At 46.9% G+C, this 18,735-nt stretch overlaps 1 protein-coding gene across 1 annotated transcript; it reads right to left on the bottom strand.

The window, feature by feature from the left end:
* Positions 1 to 5,573: 5,573 nt before the first annotated feature.
* GID4 (GID complex subunit 4 homolog) lies at positions 5,574 to 18,358 on the bottom strand. The gene is made up of 6 exons (XM_081169755.1): positions 18,146 to 18,358; positions 10,177 to 10,236; positions 9,916 to 10,023; positions 9,011 to 9,112; positions 7,857 to 7,987; positions 5,574 to 6,743 (listed from the first exon to the last, which is right to left on the bottom strand). The coding sequence occupies exons 1-6, from the start codon at positions 18,341 to 18,343 to the stop codon at positions 6,680 to 6,682; spliced, it is 663 nt and encodes a 220-aa protein (XP_081025881.1). The 5' UTR covers positions 18,344 to 18,358; the 3' UTR covers positions 5,574 to 6,679.
* Positions 18,359 to 18,735: the final 377 nt, after the last annotated feature.

Raw genomic sequence — 18,735 nt, forward strand, 5'->3', positions numbered from 1 at the left:
GCCGGCGGCTTTCCCGTTCCGCGCGTCGAAGAGAGAGGGCGATAGTTAGTTTTACACCATGGGTAGGCAAAGTAAGGCCCGGGGGCCGGATCCGGCCCAATCGCCTTCTCAATCCGGCCCGCGGACGGTCCTGGAGTCAGCGTGTTTTTACTCGAGTAGAAAGTGTCCTTTTATTTAAAATGCATCTCTGGGTTATTTGTGGGGCCTGCCTGGTGTTTTTACATGAGTAGAATGTGTGTTTTTTATTTAAAATGCATCCCTTGAGGGGTTATTTGTGGGGCATAGGAACTCATTCATTATTTTTTCCCGAACTATAGTCCGGCCCCCCACAAGGTCTGAAGAACAGTGGACCGGCCCCCTGCTGAAAAAGTTTGCTGAGCCCTGGTTTGCAACTGAGAAGGGCGCCGTATCTGCGTGGAAGGAGCTGCGGAGCCCAAGACTGGACTACCTTGCAGGGCTGTTGTTGGCTGCCTCTCCCTCTATTGGTCTTGCTCTGCGTCTCAGGGCTGCTGTTGGCCCTGTCCCTCACCCTGGGCTAGGCGAAAGGGCCGGGTGGGTGAAGGATCCTGTCTCCCCACTCACCAAAGAGAGAGAAAAAATAAAAAAAATTCTTCCAGTAGCACCTTAAAGACCAACTAAGTTAGTTCTTGGTATGAGCTTTCGTGTGCATGCACACTTCTTCAGATACACTGAAACAGAAGTTGCCAGATCCTTCTATATAGTGTGTGAGAGAGAGACTTCATGGAACACTTTCCCAAACCTTCGGGAAACAAGTCTTTGCTAAGAGGGAGTGTCAAAAACTTAGTTTTTTTAAAAAAAAAGCTGCGGTAGAGGTTCAGACTCTTAATCGCAAGGTCCTGGTTTGGAGGCTCATGCTGGGCAAGAGATTCCTGCATTGCAGTGGGTTGGACTAGTTGACCCTCGTGGTGCCTTCCAACTCTACAATTCTGTGGTACAATTATCAGCTCCCTGCCCCGCACCCCAGCAAAAAAAGAGGAAACACCGACTGGGGCTGTCATACCCTCCAACTTTTCTCGAATGAAAATAGGGACGTCCCATTCCATAATGATAATTTTACTATTTACTACACATCTGTTTGTCCCAGCCACTCTGGGCGGCTTCCAACATATATAAAAACCATCATTAAACATAAAAAACCTTCCCTATACTGTACAGGATTGCCTTCAGACAACTCGGGGGTTAGATAACTCCATACCCTCTAACATTTATCCAATGAAAATAGAGACATCGTACAGAAAAGTGGGGCATTCCAGGATCAAATAAGAAACCAGGATGGCTTCTCTAAATTACGGACATCCCTGGAAAATAGGGACACTTGGGAAGGCCTGGGCTGTTGTAAGACAACCACCCCATCCCACCCTCTCAGACTCACCTCTCTTCACCTGCAGCATAGGTAACAGTTATATAGGATTTATTTATCCCTTTCTAACCCAGGAAGCACCTGTAAGACCTTTACGCCTCCACCCCTCCAAAGAAACCCACCACCCCACCCTAGTTTGGCATGTTGGCCATAAACACTGATGGGAGTCCTTTACGGGAAGCTAGGAAACTGGTGAGAATGAAGCAATCACCAAAGGGCTTGTTTGTGGCCAGAGCAACTGTACATCAGTTAAGGCTAGCAACATAATTATTAAGTTTCAAAGCCTCATCAATATAGGGCATGATAGGGCCTGGCAGGTGTCTGTAGGTCAAAAGGCAAAACTCTGCTGAGAGCCCCATGTTGATCTGTGACCTAATTTAGTTATGATACAGACCTATGCAACAGATGGGCAGGGGAAGAGCAGGGTGCAGTTAAGGAGCAAATGATCACAGGCTTCAGTGTCCAACATACTTCCCTGCCTACAGAATTAGAATTACGCAAGAACTGCAGATACAGGTTCTAGCTTTCCTTGGTCAGTTTTTGCCTTTCTTAAAAAAGCACACAATTCCCACACCCCTGCCCTGCCATTGTTCCCTTGCAGCAGCAAAGAGAGGACAGTGAGAAACATCACACAACACATCCTTGTTAAATTCATGTTTTTAATTTGGACACTGATAACTCTGGAAAAACTCCCTTTTCTGCAATTTGTCTATAAATACTCTTTAATACTCTGATTTACAAGATAGCTTTATAAAACCTTTTCAATAAGACTTGGAAGATTCCACCCTCGGAAGCCACGCTGCCTGGGACAAGCCCCAGCCTGTTAGTCTTCTCTACAAGCACAATGCAACCATGCTTCATACTCTCATTTCTTTTAGCGTCTGACAGTTTATAAGGGAAAGGTGTGTTGCTTGTTTGTGTGTGTGGAGAATGCAAGTCAAGCCAACCGGGGGGGTGGGGGGCAGGGTGTTATGTGCTAAATAATAAAGCAATTTCTAAAATGCTTGTTCCTTCCCATGTCCTTTTAAGCTGCCCGTGGTACCTGTGGCCTTCCAGATTTTACTGGCTTCAAACTCCCATCAACCCCAGCCAGCAAAGCCAGTAATAAAGCATGAAGGGAGTTGTGCTGCAGCCTCTCCCCATCACTTTTTAAAATGCAAGGACTTGTAGGTGGTCTTGTACAGAAGCATTTGCCAAATTAAGAGTAGACCTCAGAACGAATGCAGCCCTTTCCAAGTATCAAATTAAAGGCTGTTTTCTATGAAATGCCAAGTTTGCATAACACAAATGCAGAAACTGTTGACACAACATGGACTACAGTACATTATTATTCTGAAATGATTTTGAAATCCTGTTTCGGAAGGGTGAATTACAGCAGGTAATCTTTCTGTCCATCTCTGAATAAGTATTTTAGCATTTAAAAGGTAATAAGCTTGCAATTAAAATCAAGCTCTCCGCCAGCTGATGAGAACCTGTGCTTCACACACACCCCTTTATGGATTTTGGACTCCAAGCCCTCCCTCTCCCGTTTTGTGCTATTAGCCTAAACTGCTTTCGACAACTCCCTTCAACTTAAGACCACTTTGCTATGCAGCACAGAGCGCTACTGTCCTATAGATCTATAGTAATATAGATCTATAGTCCCAAAGCCCTCCTGGGAATGTGGAACTGGCAATTGCATGTGCTGGATCCTGGCCACTTGCAGTGGATTGTGCATCACAATACAGGGGACAGAATTAAAATGCTAGTATTGGCCTTGCACTGTACTTCTTGCATGCAAAGCTTTGCAAAAGTGAAATGAGGACCATGGTGCTTTGCTGTCAGGATACTCTCTCCTTCACCTTAACCCCTTCATGGGCTATGCTGGAGATGCCTTGCCTTCCTGCGTTAACACACAAGGTGGTTTCAATTGGCCTGGAGTTACCTCTGGAGACTCTAATTTCCTCCCGAAATAGGCTGAGGAAAGGACTGCTTTTCCCAAGCACGTTGTGCCCCCCCTTATCTTAAAGCAAAGCAAAGGCACAGTTAATTCCTAGTCTCCCAAATGCGAATCTTCTTAGGCATAAGATGAGAGAGAAGCCTAAGGAAAGGGCAGCTGTTTGTACAGCCTGGGATATTTGCCCCCAAACACTCAAAGAACCTCCATTACTGTGCATAGACAGTCAACTCGTGGATCAAAACTGGTGCGAGGGGGTATGGTGGAAAAGCAGTCAAGAGGTTCACAAACCCAGCCATACTCTCCCCCATCCACTTCCCTATCAGCATCCAAGCTTGCATTCTTCTGTGTCAGGCTAACAGACGTATCTGGATGTCATATTACGTCCTGTGGCCATGCAAAGCACTTCAGATCCGTCTCCTTTGAAAGTGAAGAGGAAAACCCCCACTGCCATTCAGATCCATTGGAATACATTTCCAACCTCAGTCTACAGGATCAGTGCCAGCCAAAGCCCACTTGCCACATTTCCTCAAGCTCTTCATATCTCTCCCGTCCCCCTGAAAATAGCAGGCAGCTTCTTAAGACTGCTCTGATTTGCAGGGGAGGGAAGGGAGAAATTGGCCTCTTTGCCGTGTTTGTCTCCATGAAAGGGTGTCCTGCGTGGTTAATGTGAGCACTCCCACACACTCCTGTTAAGGCTTCAGTTAGCAAATGTACAGTGCAATGTACAGTACAGTGGTGCCCCGCAAGACGAATGCCTCGCAATACAAAAAACTCGCTAGACGAAAGTTTTTTCCGTTCGCGATTTGCCTCGCAAGACGAATTTCCCTATGGGCTTGTTTCGCAAGACGAAAACGTCTGGCGACTTTTTTTCTTTGACTAAAAACAAAGACATGTTTTGTTTATAAAGTTAATTTATTTTCCCTTCAATTTTTGAACTGCTCTTTACAGTATGTGTGACTTTAAAGAGCAGTTAATAAACTGTTGTTGTACCAAATTTGGCTTTGTTTGGACTTTTTTTGACCATAGGAACGCATTAATTGATTTTCAATGCATTCCTATGGGATTTCGTGCTTCGCAAGACGAAAAATTCGCTAGACGACAAAAATTGCGGAACGAATTAATTTCGTCTTGCGGGGCACCACTGTACATGGTTGGGGGGGGGGAGAGCAAGCCTGAACTAAGGGGAAAAAAAATGATTCAACCCTATTCCATTAAGGGGCTTTGCTTTCTCTCCCGTACATTGTATGCAAAAAATACTCTTTAAAATGCTCAATAACTTGTTTCAGAAGATGCAGGACAGGCAGGGCTATGTGTACACTGCTCTAAAAGTATTAGAACTCTGTATCTTGGCAATCTAAATTCTGCACCAAGACAGACAAAGTTCTGCAGTCTGCACAGCAGATGTCAACTGTGCAAGCATGCACACCATTTCTTTTCTTTTGCACAATATAGTCTGCCTTTGTCGGCTGAGGAGGAAATAAGGAACTACATATAGCACTACCTCACCCACTAGTCCTACCCTAAATCCATCCCCTCCTCCTCTCAACCACTGAAACCTTGTACAACTCTGTCTTCCAAACCGTCCCTAGGCATTTCCCGCACTTTCAAACATATCAAAGCCATGGGGGGGGGGTAGAAATTAGCTCTTGAATTACTGAAAGTTGACTTCCACATGGCTTACAACAATCTGCACTTTCTCCTGTGCTCCCTCATTATTGCAGTGCACACAGAGCCCTGCATGTAGAGAGGAGAGAAATTATCTCTCAGCCCCAAGTGCCATTACTATTTTCTGAAATCCAAGCCACTATGAATGACAGCAATGTCACAGGACAAGAGCAGATCCCAAATGGGGCAGCCACTGTAAGCCTTAACTTTGGGCAGACTCCCGGGGAAAGTACCAGTACCTTCCTTGCACACAGACCTGCTTTAAGCTGCCTTGTAAATCCTACAAGTGCCTACAAAGGCATAAAGGAAAAACTGAAAAGAGCTGGACATTCTTCTGCAAAAGGCTCAGCTGTACAACAGTCTTGATCTACCAAGTGCCAGGGTAGTTGCCTCTGTCTCCTGGGCCAGCCAATGGTACGTATAATCAAGATGATTCTGGGAAAACCCTCTGCGGATGAGTGCCATGTTAAGCAGGCCAGCAACTTTTAGACTCACTCACTCTCTCTCTTTCTCTCTCTCTCTCACACACACACACGTATTAGTCCACCAGAGACACACAAGCCCCACACAAAATTTGGCACACAAGCCTTATGTTTCCGAATATTTTCAAGTCCTTGGAGAGCAGTTTATTTTAATGGAGAGTTAGGAGGTTTTTCCCTGATAGAAATCATAGCAAACATCAAATGTTTCCTGTAGCATGAGAAACGGGAGCATGTGCATGGAGCTGAATATTCACACCACCGCTAAGCGATTACGCTGGGATGAGCGGGTGTCAACACTGCTGGATTGTTGCACAGAGAGATCACCACCATCAACCAACACTGACTTTTCACTGCTTTCACCATGAAGGGGGTTCAGGGAAAGCAGCCATGGTAAAAATGTAATGAGACACAATTTGCATATACCACTGAGTCTTTTTGAGGGGGGATGGCCATAAAAATAGCTCTCTGTCTCTCTTTTTTTGTACGAAGTCCTTAAAGGTTTTCCTTTAAATCTGAGACTTTGCATAAGCATCATTACGTTTCCCACTATGATGGCCTGTTAGCCATTCCCCCCTTGGTGCAATCCAAGACAACGGCTTACGCCTCTGTGACTGGCTAGTGTTCCTGAGAGATGCAGCCTTGCTAGCCAACAGGAACGGGCGATTTGCTAGGCCCTCCTCCTCTTGGTCAACTGCTTCCCGTAGTGGATGCCGCAGTTGGGTGTGATGCACACAGGAGCCTCATGCAACGCTGAGGCTCGAAAGGAAAGGGCATCTGTGGATGACTTGCTCTTAAGTAGAACCCACGAGCTACAGCAAAGTGCGGAGAGACATAAGCCGGCAGCAGCTTACGTTTCCTCTACTCTAAGGAAATCCAGCTGGGCGCAGCCATTTCCTCCTCCGAAAGGGGCAGAAGAGTTTTCAGTGGTAAAGAGACTAGCTGTGCAATAAGAAAAGTGCATTTGAATGGTAGCTTTAAAACCAGATTAAAGTATCAAGTTTGCCACGCAGCTGGAGGAAGGGTCAGGCTCCGGCAGCCTCAGGCTTCACATTCACGCTCTCACACCAGTCCGGTAGCCCGACAGGAGAAGAGCCTGGAGTCTCCTGTCCTGACAGGGACATCGCAGTTGTCTTAACAGAGCATGCTCTCTCTCTCTCTCTCTCTCCCCCTGGCCCCACTGGCCATCTCTCGGCGCCACTCTTGGTATCGCTGTCACCGGAATTCGTAAATGGGTGCGCTGTACTCTGGGACATGAGTCAAATTCAGAGACTGATACCTGGGGGGACAAGCAAAGAGGATTTTAATGATATAATCTACCCCTTATTCTGCTTAATGAGGGCAACAGTTTTCAAACTAACACCCGGGAACTTGTTGCCACACTGCAGACCCCTGCTCAACAGCCCCAGCACTCTTGCCTAGTTTTAACATACTGGCTTGCACAGAAGATGGTAACCATGGGTTCCTGGTTTCATTGCTTGCACCATGAAGGAAGGAGCACCAAGTGCAGGCAAGAGGCTCATTCCTATCTCAGCTTATTAGGCCAATATGGGATTGTCTGAACATGACCAACGTGTAGATTGCCTTGGCACAATGTCTTAAGCAGTCCCAGTTCAGCTGAGCAAAGCAGTAACGTTGCAGTGAGCAACCTTCAGCTGGTGAGCCCCAATTAAGCATGCCAGGCCTCCCCACTTGGCTCAAACCACTGGAGAGATAAACCCACAGGGCCACACTGAAGAGGAAGAATTGGGTGCACTCTCCAAGTGCACTCCCAATTCTTCATTTCCAGCACCGGTAGAATCTGTTGCCCTTTTCTCCTCTTGCCTGTTTCACTAAGATCTGCCTTTTCTGAGCTGCGTTTCCAAGGAATGCCCTCAGCTGTGCTGGATGGGCATTATAACAAGACCCCATACGCAGATAGACTCTGTATGTGGGCAACCACAAGTAGAAGACATTCTTTATTATTTATTATATTTCCTGTTATACACAGAACCTAGGAGATGTTTCTAACTCCCCTATTTGTTCAAGAAAGCAGTCTCTCCTTGGCGGAGACGGTTCAGTGGCTGTTGTCTAATGCTTAGTGACTCTTTTTGCACTGGCAGCAAGAAAGTTTAGGAGGAGGAATAGGACAAAATAGCAGTAAATTGTAAGGAAGATTCAGAGGTCTAAATTGAAGTGCACTGTATGTGGTTGTGGAGGCTCCTCATTTATAGGCTCACTTGCAATACATGATTCCAGTTCTTTAAGCAAAGGTTTTGTATTGTATTTTATATTGTCTGTGTCATGGCCTTCAGCTACCACAATAAAGTTATTAAGTTTAGCGTCCTTTTCTCTTGCACTGCAGAATAAAAGAAAGTCCTCCAGCCAGTGCTCCACCGAGGCAGCCCCTTACCATTCTGAACTCCTGTGATAGTAATAGCCTTCTATAGATGCTGCAGATTTCTGGAAGCATATGTAATAGAACCCAGCAAAGGAAGCACCGCTGATGTCTTTGATGGTGTGATCAGGGACCAGGAACTGTTCCTGCACAAGAGTTAACAAAATTTTGAAAAGCTAGAAGGGAGCTGGGATAGTTTTTTCACTGCAGCAAATGTCTACTGGACATTTTTCTACAGAAAAATAGAACACCCCACACACTGGTCTGTTATAGCTTTCATTAGGCACCAGCCCCTAGTTAAGTGTTTGCACAGCACAGCTCACATTGGGTTTACTAAAGTTAATACATTAAAACATGCTTTTGTTTTCTTCTCTTTGAAATTTAAACAGTGCAAGGGAAGTGAATGCAACTGAACTGCCAGTAATGAAGATATTCACAAATATTCCCATATAAATAATTTCAAAGTAAATGGCATTTAACACACATTAAGTATTACTTTACTATATTTTTTTTCATCAAATATTTCTGTTCATCTACTTCTAACTATGAACAAAAAATTGAGATATTGGTACAGCAAGTGAAAGCACAATGTATTTTTGTAGCTTTGTTTACTACACAAAAAAAGTCTGGAAACATTCTGGGGAAATTTCAGGTTCAAACTCCACCAATTTTCTTCACGGGACACTACAACCCTGCAGCCTGACTGCAACAAAGGGGACATAAGAGTGCTGCTGCTCTGCTCTTGTTCTCTGCAGTGCTCTGGACTTGGGGCCAAGAGAGAACAAGGACTACACTGGAGGTGCAGGGGGCTTCTTCCTTCCTTGTAGGGTCCTGTGCAGGAAGCCTGACTGTCTAATACAAGCTGATTCCTGTACTGAAAGGGTTGGATTGGATGATTCTCCCTCTCCAACTCTATAATTCTATACTGCATGCTGTCACTGCACACGATACTGAGGAATTTCAGAGATGTTTGCCCTCCCTGCTGGATGTGGAGGAGGAAGGAAACCTTGTGTTATCCTTCCATCCTGCCGGCAGCAACCCAATTAGGCAGCAAGACCAAATAAGATAGATTACCCTACACCTTCTAGGGGTGTGCCTGCGCTAAGTGACAGACTGTCACACAGGCCCTCTAGCAACACACCCTATGTGAATGCACATGAAGAACTTACCTTCCACCTCATAAAGACAAAGTCATCGTTCTTCAGATCCTCATAATCAAAGTCATCAGAGTTAAATGTTTTTGCGTACTGGTAAAAGGCTGGGAACTTCCCCTAGAAGCAAAAGGGACACACAGTGCTTACAATTCCGGAGGAAAGATGTGTGCTGCATGACTCCAGACAAGTTCAAATACCTGCCAAGCTAATCACTACCAGCCAGACCCTGGATGCCACCCACTAAAGGAATTAATTTCCAGAGAAGGATGCCAAAGTTCCCTCTTCCCTGTCCACCCTCTTTATTTGCTGATCATGGCAGAATTGCAATCTTTCCCACAAAACCCAGCCTTCTGCGTGCAGCTACAAACTCAGCCTCAGTCACGCCAAACAGCTGGGACATCACAGCCTTCCTCAAGAAGGCAGCCAGTAAGAACAAAAAATAACACTAAAATAAGAGCTATGTAATTATGTGTCATTTCTTTTACGAGTTGCTCTTTGTCAATTTCCTTCTGTGTTCAGCTGGCGCAGACACATCTGGTAAGAAGCTGTCCAGAACCTGCTGCCAATTCCTACCCTAGAGACCGGAGGCAAAAAATAACAAACCACCAACCAAAGTCACCAAGAGCAGTTCCTCAGTTGAAGCCCTAATTCAGTTAAACTAAGGCCCAACACTGTCCAGATGGGTGTAGTTCTCACTGAGCTGGTAAACCTGTGCTTGAAGTATACCACCTCAGACTACCAGGGACTCTTCCTCTACCCTTAAAACACATTCCTTCTTGTAGAAAGGGAACAAATAAGGGAGAAGACTAAATGAGAACCCTTCTTTCCAGCACCTAGATGGAATTTGCCAACTACATGAGCCTGCACCTGCAGCCTGAAGTGGCACAGCCCAGGCACACAGCTAGGCCCAAGGAACTCACCCAATGTTTTCGATCCACGTCTTCATCTGCGTCCCACTTCCGCGTTAAAAATGGGTGCTTTTTACTAATTATTTCCCCTTCAAAGAAAGTTGTAAGGGTTGGATATTCCTGCAAGTGAACAAAGCAAGAACATGATGAGCACATACAACCCTCCCAGGCAAGTTTCCTTACCTTTGCAAGGAAGTTAGGAGAGGGCTTTGTAAAGGAATGAAACACACAGATCATCAGTTCTGGCCTAAAATACTCTGCCTCAGTACATACCTCCGTAAGGCCTTTAATCTTCAAGTATCCACAGAGATAGGAGTTTTCCATGTCCACGTGCTGGAAGACAAAGCAGAAAACCACCCATGACTTTGTGACCAGTTAAAAAACAATCAGCACACCAACAAACTCAAGTGGTACTAATGCATCACTTGCTTTTCCTAGTGTCTCAATGTGAAGACGAATCAAAACAGAGGGAAGGTAATAGGAGTTTCTTTTATCTATGCACCCTATTTCCCACAGTGGCCATCTCCAGAAAGCCCACAAACAGCACTTGCAGGCAACATCCCTCCTCCATTGTTACTCTCCATCAGCTGGTATTCAGAGGTATCCTGCCCCTGCACAGCTCTCATGTCCCACATCTATGAATACATCTAATTCCAAGCATGTATCCAATTCAAATTTGAGTCATAGGATACAAGTTGCTGGCTGCTCCTACAGAACCACTGGGATCCCCCACTCAAAGGAACCCTCCAGAACGAGAGAACAGTGAAGTCTCTCAGCCAGCTTTTTAAAGGCAATTTTTGAACAATACTACTTGTTTCCAAGCAACAGCAAGTTAGGATTCATTTTCATTTGCTTGGGAACCATCCCTACAAGGACAGGGATGCCAAGTGTTCTGAATATGAGCATCAGCTTTCTAGGTACCCAGGAAATTTCCAGCCCTATTTTGAGATGCCACAGCACTAAAACCAGTTATCCTGCTTCCCCATGCTCCCTGGCTTTCATTAATATGGAAAAGGAGAATGGGGTAGAGGACAGTTCTTTGGCTTCCAAGGGAATGGCAGCAGAGTTAGGAAACTGACTCATTTTACTGATTTACAGGCTGCCACACTGACTACACACAGACTCACTGAGATGGCTCAGGAAAAGGATGAGTCAAGGCAACAGCTTGAGACACTTCACTGTCCTCTCCACTCAGTGCCTTAGAAAGTGTCTATTAACTTGACGCTTCCATTCAGCTTTTTGCTCCTTGTCTCTGCCTCTCAAAATGGACAGGGGGCTGGAACACACCTCCTGTGATGAAATATTACAATATTTGGAGCTTTTTAGTTTAGAAAAAAAAGTTTGGGTGGACATGATAGAGGAGTAAGGATCATTGCTGTGACATTTCGGGCATCTCTTTAAGACCTTTTTATGCTGAGAGGTCTATTCAGCTTAATTGTTTTCAAGATGATGAATCATTTTGTATTGTTTTTCCAGTATTTTATGTTTTACTTTGCCTGTATATGTTGTTGTACATCACCTTGATTTTATATGAGAGGGCAGTTTATAATTTTTTTAAAAATCAATAAGCCATAGCAGCAACAGAACTGGAAAGTACCAAACATAAAAGCATAATTTGACCTGTCAACAAATATAGCACTGGATGCAATGAAAAACAATGACCAGTGGGTGCTATTAGCGGCGCCTGACCTTAAAGACTGTGACATTGTTTGTCTGTGCTTAGCCCCCCACCCCAACCCCCTGAGAGCAGTCTGAAGTCACACTACCACAGCTCTCTAGCTGAAACAATAGTATTGTTTGTCTGGATCTAAACACTGCCCATGAGACACATACAGTCATACTTCAAACCCTTTGGAGGAAGAGAACGGCACATGTGTAATCCAAGAACAGAAGAACTGAATCTCCTAGATCAGACCAAAGGATCACTAGGCCTAGCATTCCATGTTTAACAGTGGCAAGCCAGAGAACTCTAGGAAACTCACAAGCAGAGTTTGACCACCCCCAGTTTGAGCCTGGGGGCTTGTACAGAAACACAAACTGTGTGGAGTTGTGGATATGTGACAGGAATTCAGAAAGGCCAAAGTAGATTCTTCCACAGAATCATTGTGGGTGGTGATACCAGGCCCTAAGAGTAATTTTGTCCTGGCAACATGCTACTGTCCCCTTGATCATTCAACTTCAAAAGAGGAAAGTTCCCCAAAATGAGCAGATTGGTAAAAAAGAAATTGAATGGGAAAGTCAAGAGGGTCAAATTACCCCAAATGTTTGGGAGTTGTTTAAGACCACAATATTAGAAGCTCATCTATACCACAGATCAAGAAATGTATCACCCAGGGCCAAGAGAATGCTTGCATGTTTAACGAGCAATGCTAAAAAAGCTAGTAGAGGCAGGAATGTGTTCTTTAGAACATGGAAGTTTTGTTCAAATGAAGAGATTAGAAAGGAATACAAACTTTAGCGAAATAAATACAAGCAGATAATAAGGGATGCAAAAGAAGAGGAAAGAATTTGAGGAGCACATTCCTATGTAAGTGTTTATAAGATAACACTAGGTGCCTCTGAGTCAAGATGAGCAAGTGTGTCTTCTACAAAGGTTAAGTCATGTCTCACTAACCTTTTAGAGTTCTTTAAGAGTGTCAACAAGCACACAGATGATCCAGTTGACACTGCAAACTTTCAAAAAGCTTTTGACAAAGTACTTCACGAAAGACACTCGAGTAAGCTTGGCAGGCACTGAATTAGAAGAGAAGAGGTCTTCTTGAGGATGAGTAACTGGTTAAGAAATAGGAATCAGAGAGTAGGAATAAATGGATAGATCTCCTAATGGGGTATATATAACGTGGAGTCCCTCAAGGATTGCTATTGGGACCCATAATTTTTAATTTGTTCAGGAAAAAATCTAGAAATAGAAGTGAGTTTGCAGATGATACCAAATTGTCCGTGGTGGTTAAAACAAGAAGGAATTGCAGATAACTCCAATAAGATATTTCCAATCTGAGTGAATGGACACTAAAACAGTAAAAGCAATTCCCTGTAAAAAAAGCAAATTGGGGCAAAAATCCCTTCATTTGACATATAATGCCAGTGCCACTATGCAAATATATGATGATGCAGCCATACTTGGAATACTGTGTACAGTTCTGGTCATCTCACCTCAAGAAGGATATTGTAGAACTGGAAAAGGTTCAGAAATGGACAACCAAAATGATCAAGGGGATGGAGTGACCCCCTTCTGAGGAATGGTTCCAACACTAGGAGATCTTTAGTTTTGAGAAAAGGTGATTAAAAAGAGACATGACAGAAGTGTATAAAATTATGCATGGCATTGAGAAATTAGATAGAGGTAATACTAACACCCGGGAATATCCAAGAAAGCCGAATGTTGGAATGTTGAGAGATTCAGGACAGACAAAAGGATGTAATTTTTCCACATAGTAAACTATGAAATTCACTCACACAAAGGCTGTGAGGGCCACATTGTGGATGGTTTTAAAAGAGGATTAGACAAATTAATGAAGCGTAAGACTATCAGTGGTACTAGACACAATGGCTGGGTTTCGCCTCCACTGTTGAAGGCAGCATTTCTCTGAATACCAGCTGTTAGGAATCACAGGCAGGGACAGGGGTGTTACACTCAGCTCCTGCTTTCAGGCTTCCCATGGAGATTTGGTTCGTCACTGTGAGAACAGGATGCCGGACTAGGTGGGCTACTGGCCTGATCTTATTATTTGGGAAGGTGAGAAATAAAACAAAAGCCACTCTCATAAATACTCATTTACACACCACTTTTGAGCATTCAAAGTGATTAGTGTGAATTAATTATTACAACAACCAGAAATTATAGGTCAGGATCATCCCCATTTTTGCAAGTGACAACACTGGAAGCTGTCTAATGCAGAGTCAGACCATTAATTAACAATGGGTTATATATATATATATATACTGGCTTCGATTCTCCAGGATTTCAAACAGGGATCTTTCCCTATAAAGAAGTTCCCGGGATTGAATCTGAGGTCTCTTCCATGCAGAACACAGCTTTATTACAGGCAGCCCCCCATTTACGCGGGGGCTATGTTCCAAGGCTCTGCGTGCGTCAGTGAAATCACGTATACAGTAACTGGAACCCCCTGAAAAAGTATGCAAATGCCCTGCCCTTTTAGTGACGTTTCAGTGACATCTTTACAACGTGTCTGGGTCACTTTGGGTTTGGTGCAATGAACATATACACAGGTCACACACATATCGAATGTGTGTAAATGGGGGGGCTGTCTGTACTGTGCAATGGCCTATCCACTAGAAAGAAAGATTTAATTCCTCATGGCATGGAACATATGGAAGTCAGATCACTGGTCCGCGTCCACTGAGCTCAGCAATATCTGCACTGATTGGGTGTGGCTCTCCAGGATTTCAGACAGGGGGTTTTCACAGCCCTACCTAGAGATGCTGGGTATTGAATCTGGGTGCCTTTACACACAGAACATGTGCCCTGCCACTTAGCTGCAGGCTCAGAGAGAACCAGCTCTCCCTTACCACCACCTAGTGAGCATATAGCAAGAACCAGACGCAAGGCAAAAGATTTGTAGCTCACAATGTATGTAGTCTTATACATGTCTACTCAGAAGTTAAGTTCTACTGACTTCACTGGACCCCAAAGGTGACATGTGGCAGTATGTGGGTGGGTGGTCAGGGCTGCATGCCAGTGAGTATAGCCTAAAGTGAGAATGGGTAAGGGCCATTCACACATCTTGTCACTAGAGAAATGGAGAGCTTATTTATTTTATTTCAACAATTTATATATTGCTTAACACCACGATCTCCAGGTTACCAAAAAGAGAGAGAACAGAACAGAGATAAAATTAACCATTAAAACTCCAAGCCATGGAGGACTACTAGAGTGGCATCCTTGAAGAATGCATTTATTGGGCGGTGCTTTAGATATTCCAAGTTAAATGTGTAACGGGTACCCTAGCATCACTTCCAGCCCCATTACTCTTTCAACTACTTCCTCACCCAGTTTACCTCTTGCAGTACCAAGTGACAAAGACCTTTTCAAGCTCCCTGAGATTAATTAATCTCCAATTTAGTGAGAGGGAGAAGACTGCCCCTCTACCCATCCTAGTAGCAGCAAAATACTGTAGAATTTCCAGAAGGAAGACATAGGGCTGACACACCTTTCTTTAAAAACCTGGTCTACAACTGTATGCTTGGGAGCAAGCACTCCCACTGAGACCTGCTCCTGGGCAAGCCTGTCTGTGAAGGATGGCAGCCCACCTCCTAAGATCAGAGGGAGAGGCTCTGTATCTCATGCAGCGAGGGCAGGAGAGAGTACAGCTGGGTGGGGCCAGAAGAAGGGTCCTTCAGTGGCTACACCCAAATTATGGGGCAATTCATCTTGCAAAGTGTGTCCGCCCTCCTTTCCTGTTTTTGTCAACCACTGAAGACATTTTTATTCTGACAGGATTTTATTTTATGAAGCTTTAGGATTTTTAAAACTGTTGACCCCGTCTTTGGGGGATTTTTAAAAAACAAAATCATAACATGTTGCAAGCCACCCTGAATGGAAGGTAACTGGAAGCATTATAGGCAGATTGAACTGCAAGTCATTTGGGAGCACAATGTTCTTGCTAGCATATGAAGCTATATTATATTATTATTATATGTATGTGGGTAATCGTCTTTTGTAAGCTGCTGGGGGTAGGGGCTTTGCCCTGAAAAATGGCATATAAATACTATAAATAGAGTGATGTGTGCATTTGTACTACATGGGCAGAATAAAAATAAAATGCTTTAATAAAACTGAAAAATAAACCACCACCACACCAGCAGAGCTGCTGTGGTGAGAGGGAGGTTTCATTCTTTCAGATGTGGCAGAGGGCAGTAGGTGCATCACAGCTGCGCTAGTGACATGTGAGCAGCCCTCCTGAATCAGACCAAAGTTGAATTGTACCTGGTTCCTGTTTCTCACAGTGACCAACCAGATGCCTCTGGGAAGCCCACAAGAATGAGAACAACTGTACACTCTCCCCAGTCATGTTCCTCAGCACTCTGAACTTAATGACACATCTCTTCTGATACCGGAGATATTACACAGTCATAAGCAATAGCCACTGACAGCCTTAACCTCCACCAACTTATCCAAGCCACTGCCTAAACCATGCAAGTCAGTGGCAATCACTACATCTTGTGGGAGCAGATCCCAGTCTAACTATGCGCTGTGTGACCAAGTCCTTCCTTTCATCTGTCCTGAATCTTCAAACATTCCGTTCCAACGGAGGACCGCACTCAGTCCCAAGATCACGGGGAAAACGTATTTCTATTTAGCACTCAGCTTTGCTTCTGCCTCTGTGAAGAAGCTATTCCAGGCAGTGAGAGCAGAAAAGCTGCTCATGAAGACATCTTTTAGAGGCAGCTGAGCTCGATAAAATGCAAGCCATGCAAAGTAACAAAAAGGGAGAAAAATCTCAAAACCTGGATGCATCAGGCCAGTGGCCCGTCCAGCCCAGCATCCTACACTCGCAGTAGCTAAGCAGAGGTCTATAAGAAGCCTGCAAGGAGGGCCTAAATGCCGGAGCGCTCTCCCCATCGGCGATTCCCAGCCGCTCATACTGAGACACACTGCCTCCAACAGCAGAGGCAGAACATTTTGGACAATGCCCATTGACAAGCCTTATCCATTGCATTGATATTTATTACGGCCATTGGCCCGTCGTCACATGACAGTTTCCCACCAACATATATATACTTAAACCTCCAAATTTAAAAGAGCCAAAAACTTACAAGCCTTATCCTCCTTCCTAGCCTCCTTTCAAACGCCACCCAGGCTGTCAGCTGTCAAGGCAACCTGTGGCAGTGAGTTCACCAGCTAAACTCTTCGGCTCCTGCTGCATGAAGAAACCCTTCCTCCCATCTGCCACAAGCCATCCATTTGAAGAAGCCGGGTGCCGAGTCCTAAGAACGCCAAGAACAGCCTGCAGCGCAGCTAGTCCTCAGCGCCCTGTCCTCACACAGAAGAAGAGCCAGAGGCACACCAAGTCTTCAGCATCCCGTGGGCCAAACAGATGGCCATTATGGGGGAGATCGCAAGCAGGACCCCAGCGCAAGAGCCCCTCCTGCAGCTGGCAGGCATTTGCTGCCACGGATAGCCATGGTGGCTAGTAGCCACCGATGGCTCCTCTCCTGGGTGAATCTGCCCGACCCTCTTTCGAAGCCAGAGAAGGGAAGCAGGTGCAGGGGGCGATACTGCTATGGCAGGGCTGTCAACTTGAAAAAAATATAAATGGGGGGGGGGTCCCCCTCCCAGGTAAGCCTTGCCCCACATAACCCATCACACACACACCATTTGAATGAATTTCGGGGGGCTTAGCTCCCTCAACTCTTAGGTGGGGGGGGGCGAAGGGGCCTCGGCCCCCTAGGCATTCTCCTCAAACCACCACAGTGGGCGGCCTGGTGGCTGCTACTGCCTCCTGAGGCAGGGAGTTCCGCAGTCCTAGTGGGGGCTCCCTCAACTCTTAGGTGGGGGGGGGCGAAGGGGCCTCGGCCCCCTAGGCATTCTCCTCAAACCACCACAGTGGGCGGCCTGGTGGCTGCTACTGCCTCCTGAGGCAGGGAGTTCCGCAGTCCTAGTGGGGGCTCCCTCAACTCTTAGGTGGGGGGGGCGAAGGGGCCTCGGCCCCCTAGGCATTCTCCTCACACAACCACAGTGGGCGGCCTGGTGGCTGCTACTGCCTCCTGAGGCAGGGAGTTCCGCAGTCCTAGTGGGGGCTCCCTCAACTCTTAGGTGGGGGGGGGGCGAAGGGGCCTCGGCCCCCTAGGCATTCTCCTCACACAACCACAGTGGGCGGCCTGGTGGCTGCTACTGCCTCCTGAGGCAGGGAGTTCCGCAGTCCTAGTGGGTGGGGGAGGGAGGGAGAGAGGTGCGTGGGGTTTGGGCGGCGCTGCTGCCTCCTGAGGCAGGGAGTTCCGCAGTCCTCGTGTGTGGGTGGGTGGGGGGGGAGGGAGGGAGAGAGGTGGGGGGGGTTTGGGCGGCGCTGCTGCCTCCTGAGGCAGGGAGTTCCGCAGTCCTCGTGTGTGGGTGGGTGGGGGGGGGAGGGAGGGAGAGAGGTGCGTGGGGTTTGGGCGGCGCTGCTGCCTCCTGAGGCAGGGAGTTCCGCAGTCCTCGTGTGTGGGTGGGTGGGTGGGGGAGGGAGGGAGAGAGGTGCGTGGGGGGGTTTGGGCGGCGCTGCCTGCCTGCCGCGCGGCTGACCTGGACGACCACCTCCACCTCGTAGGCGTTGCCCTTGGAGCGCTGCTGCCCGCGGAACTTGGCGCCGCTGTAGAGGCGGCTGGTGCTGACGCCGGGCTGCGCCGTGTTGATGGGCGGCGGCGGCTCGAGGCGGGCGGCGGCGGGCGAGGCTCCTCCCGGGGCCTCCGGAGGGCAGCGGCAGGCGCTCCGCACCGGCATCTCGGGCGGGTCCCCCGGCGCCAGCGCGGCGCGGGCAGCGAGCACCGTCCTCGCCTTCCTCCCCTCGCTCGCCCGGCCGGCCTGCCTCCGACGCGGCTCGGCCTGTTTTCCCCTCACAGCCCTTTCCTCCCCCTCAGCGGCGTCGCCGCCGCCGCCTCCTCTTCCTCCCGCCGCTCATGATTGGCCCGCCGTGCGGCGGCGCTCGAACCCCATTGGGTGTCCGGCGTCACGTGGGGTAGGAGGGCGGGGGAGGGAAAGGGGTTTTTTTTTTTTTTTAAGGAAGGCAAGACGCCGCCGGGCTTTTCTCTTTCCACTCCCTCAGTCGCTCCTCGCTCGCGACGGCGCGGCGCAGGGGACAAAACGCGTTTGTGATGCTGATTGGCCGCGTCTGG

The sequence above is a fragment of the Podarcis bocagei genome (genome assembly GCF_964188305.1).
Source record: "Podarcis bocagei genome assembly, chromosome: 14".
In the NCBI taxonomy this organism is placed as follows: Eukaryota; Metazoa; Chordata; class Lepidosauria; order Squamata; family Lacertidae; genus Podarcis; species Podarcis bocagei.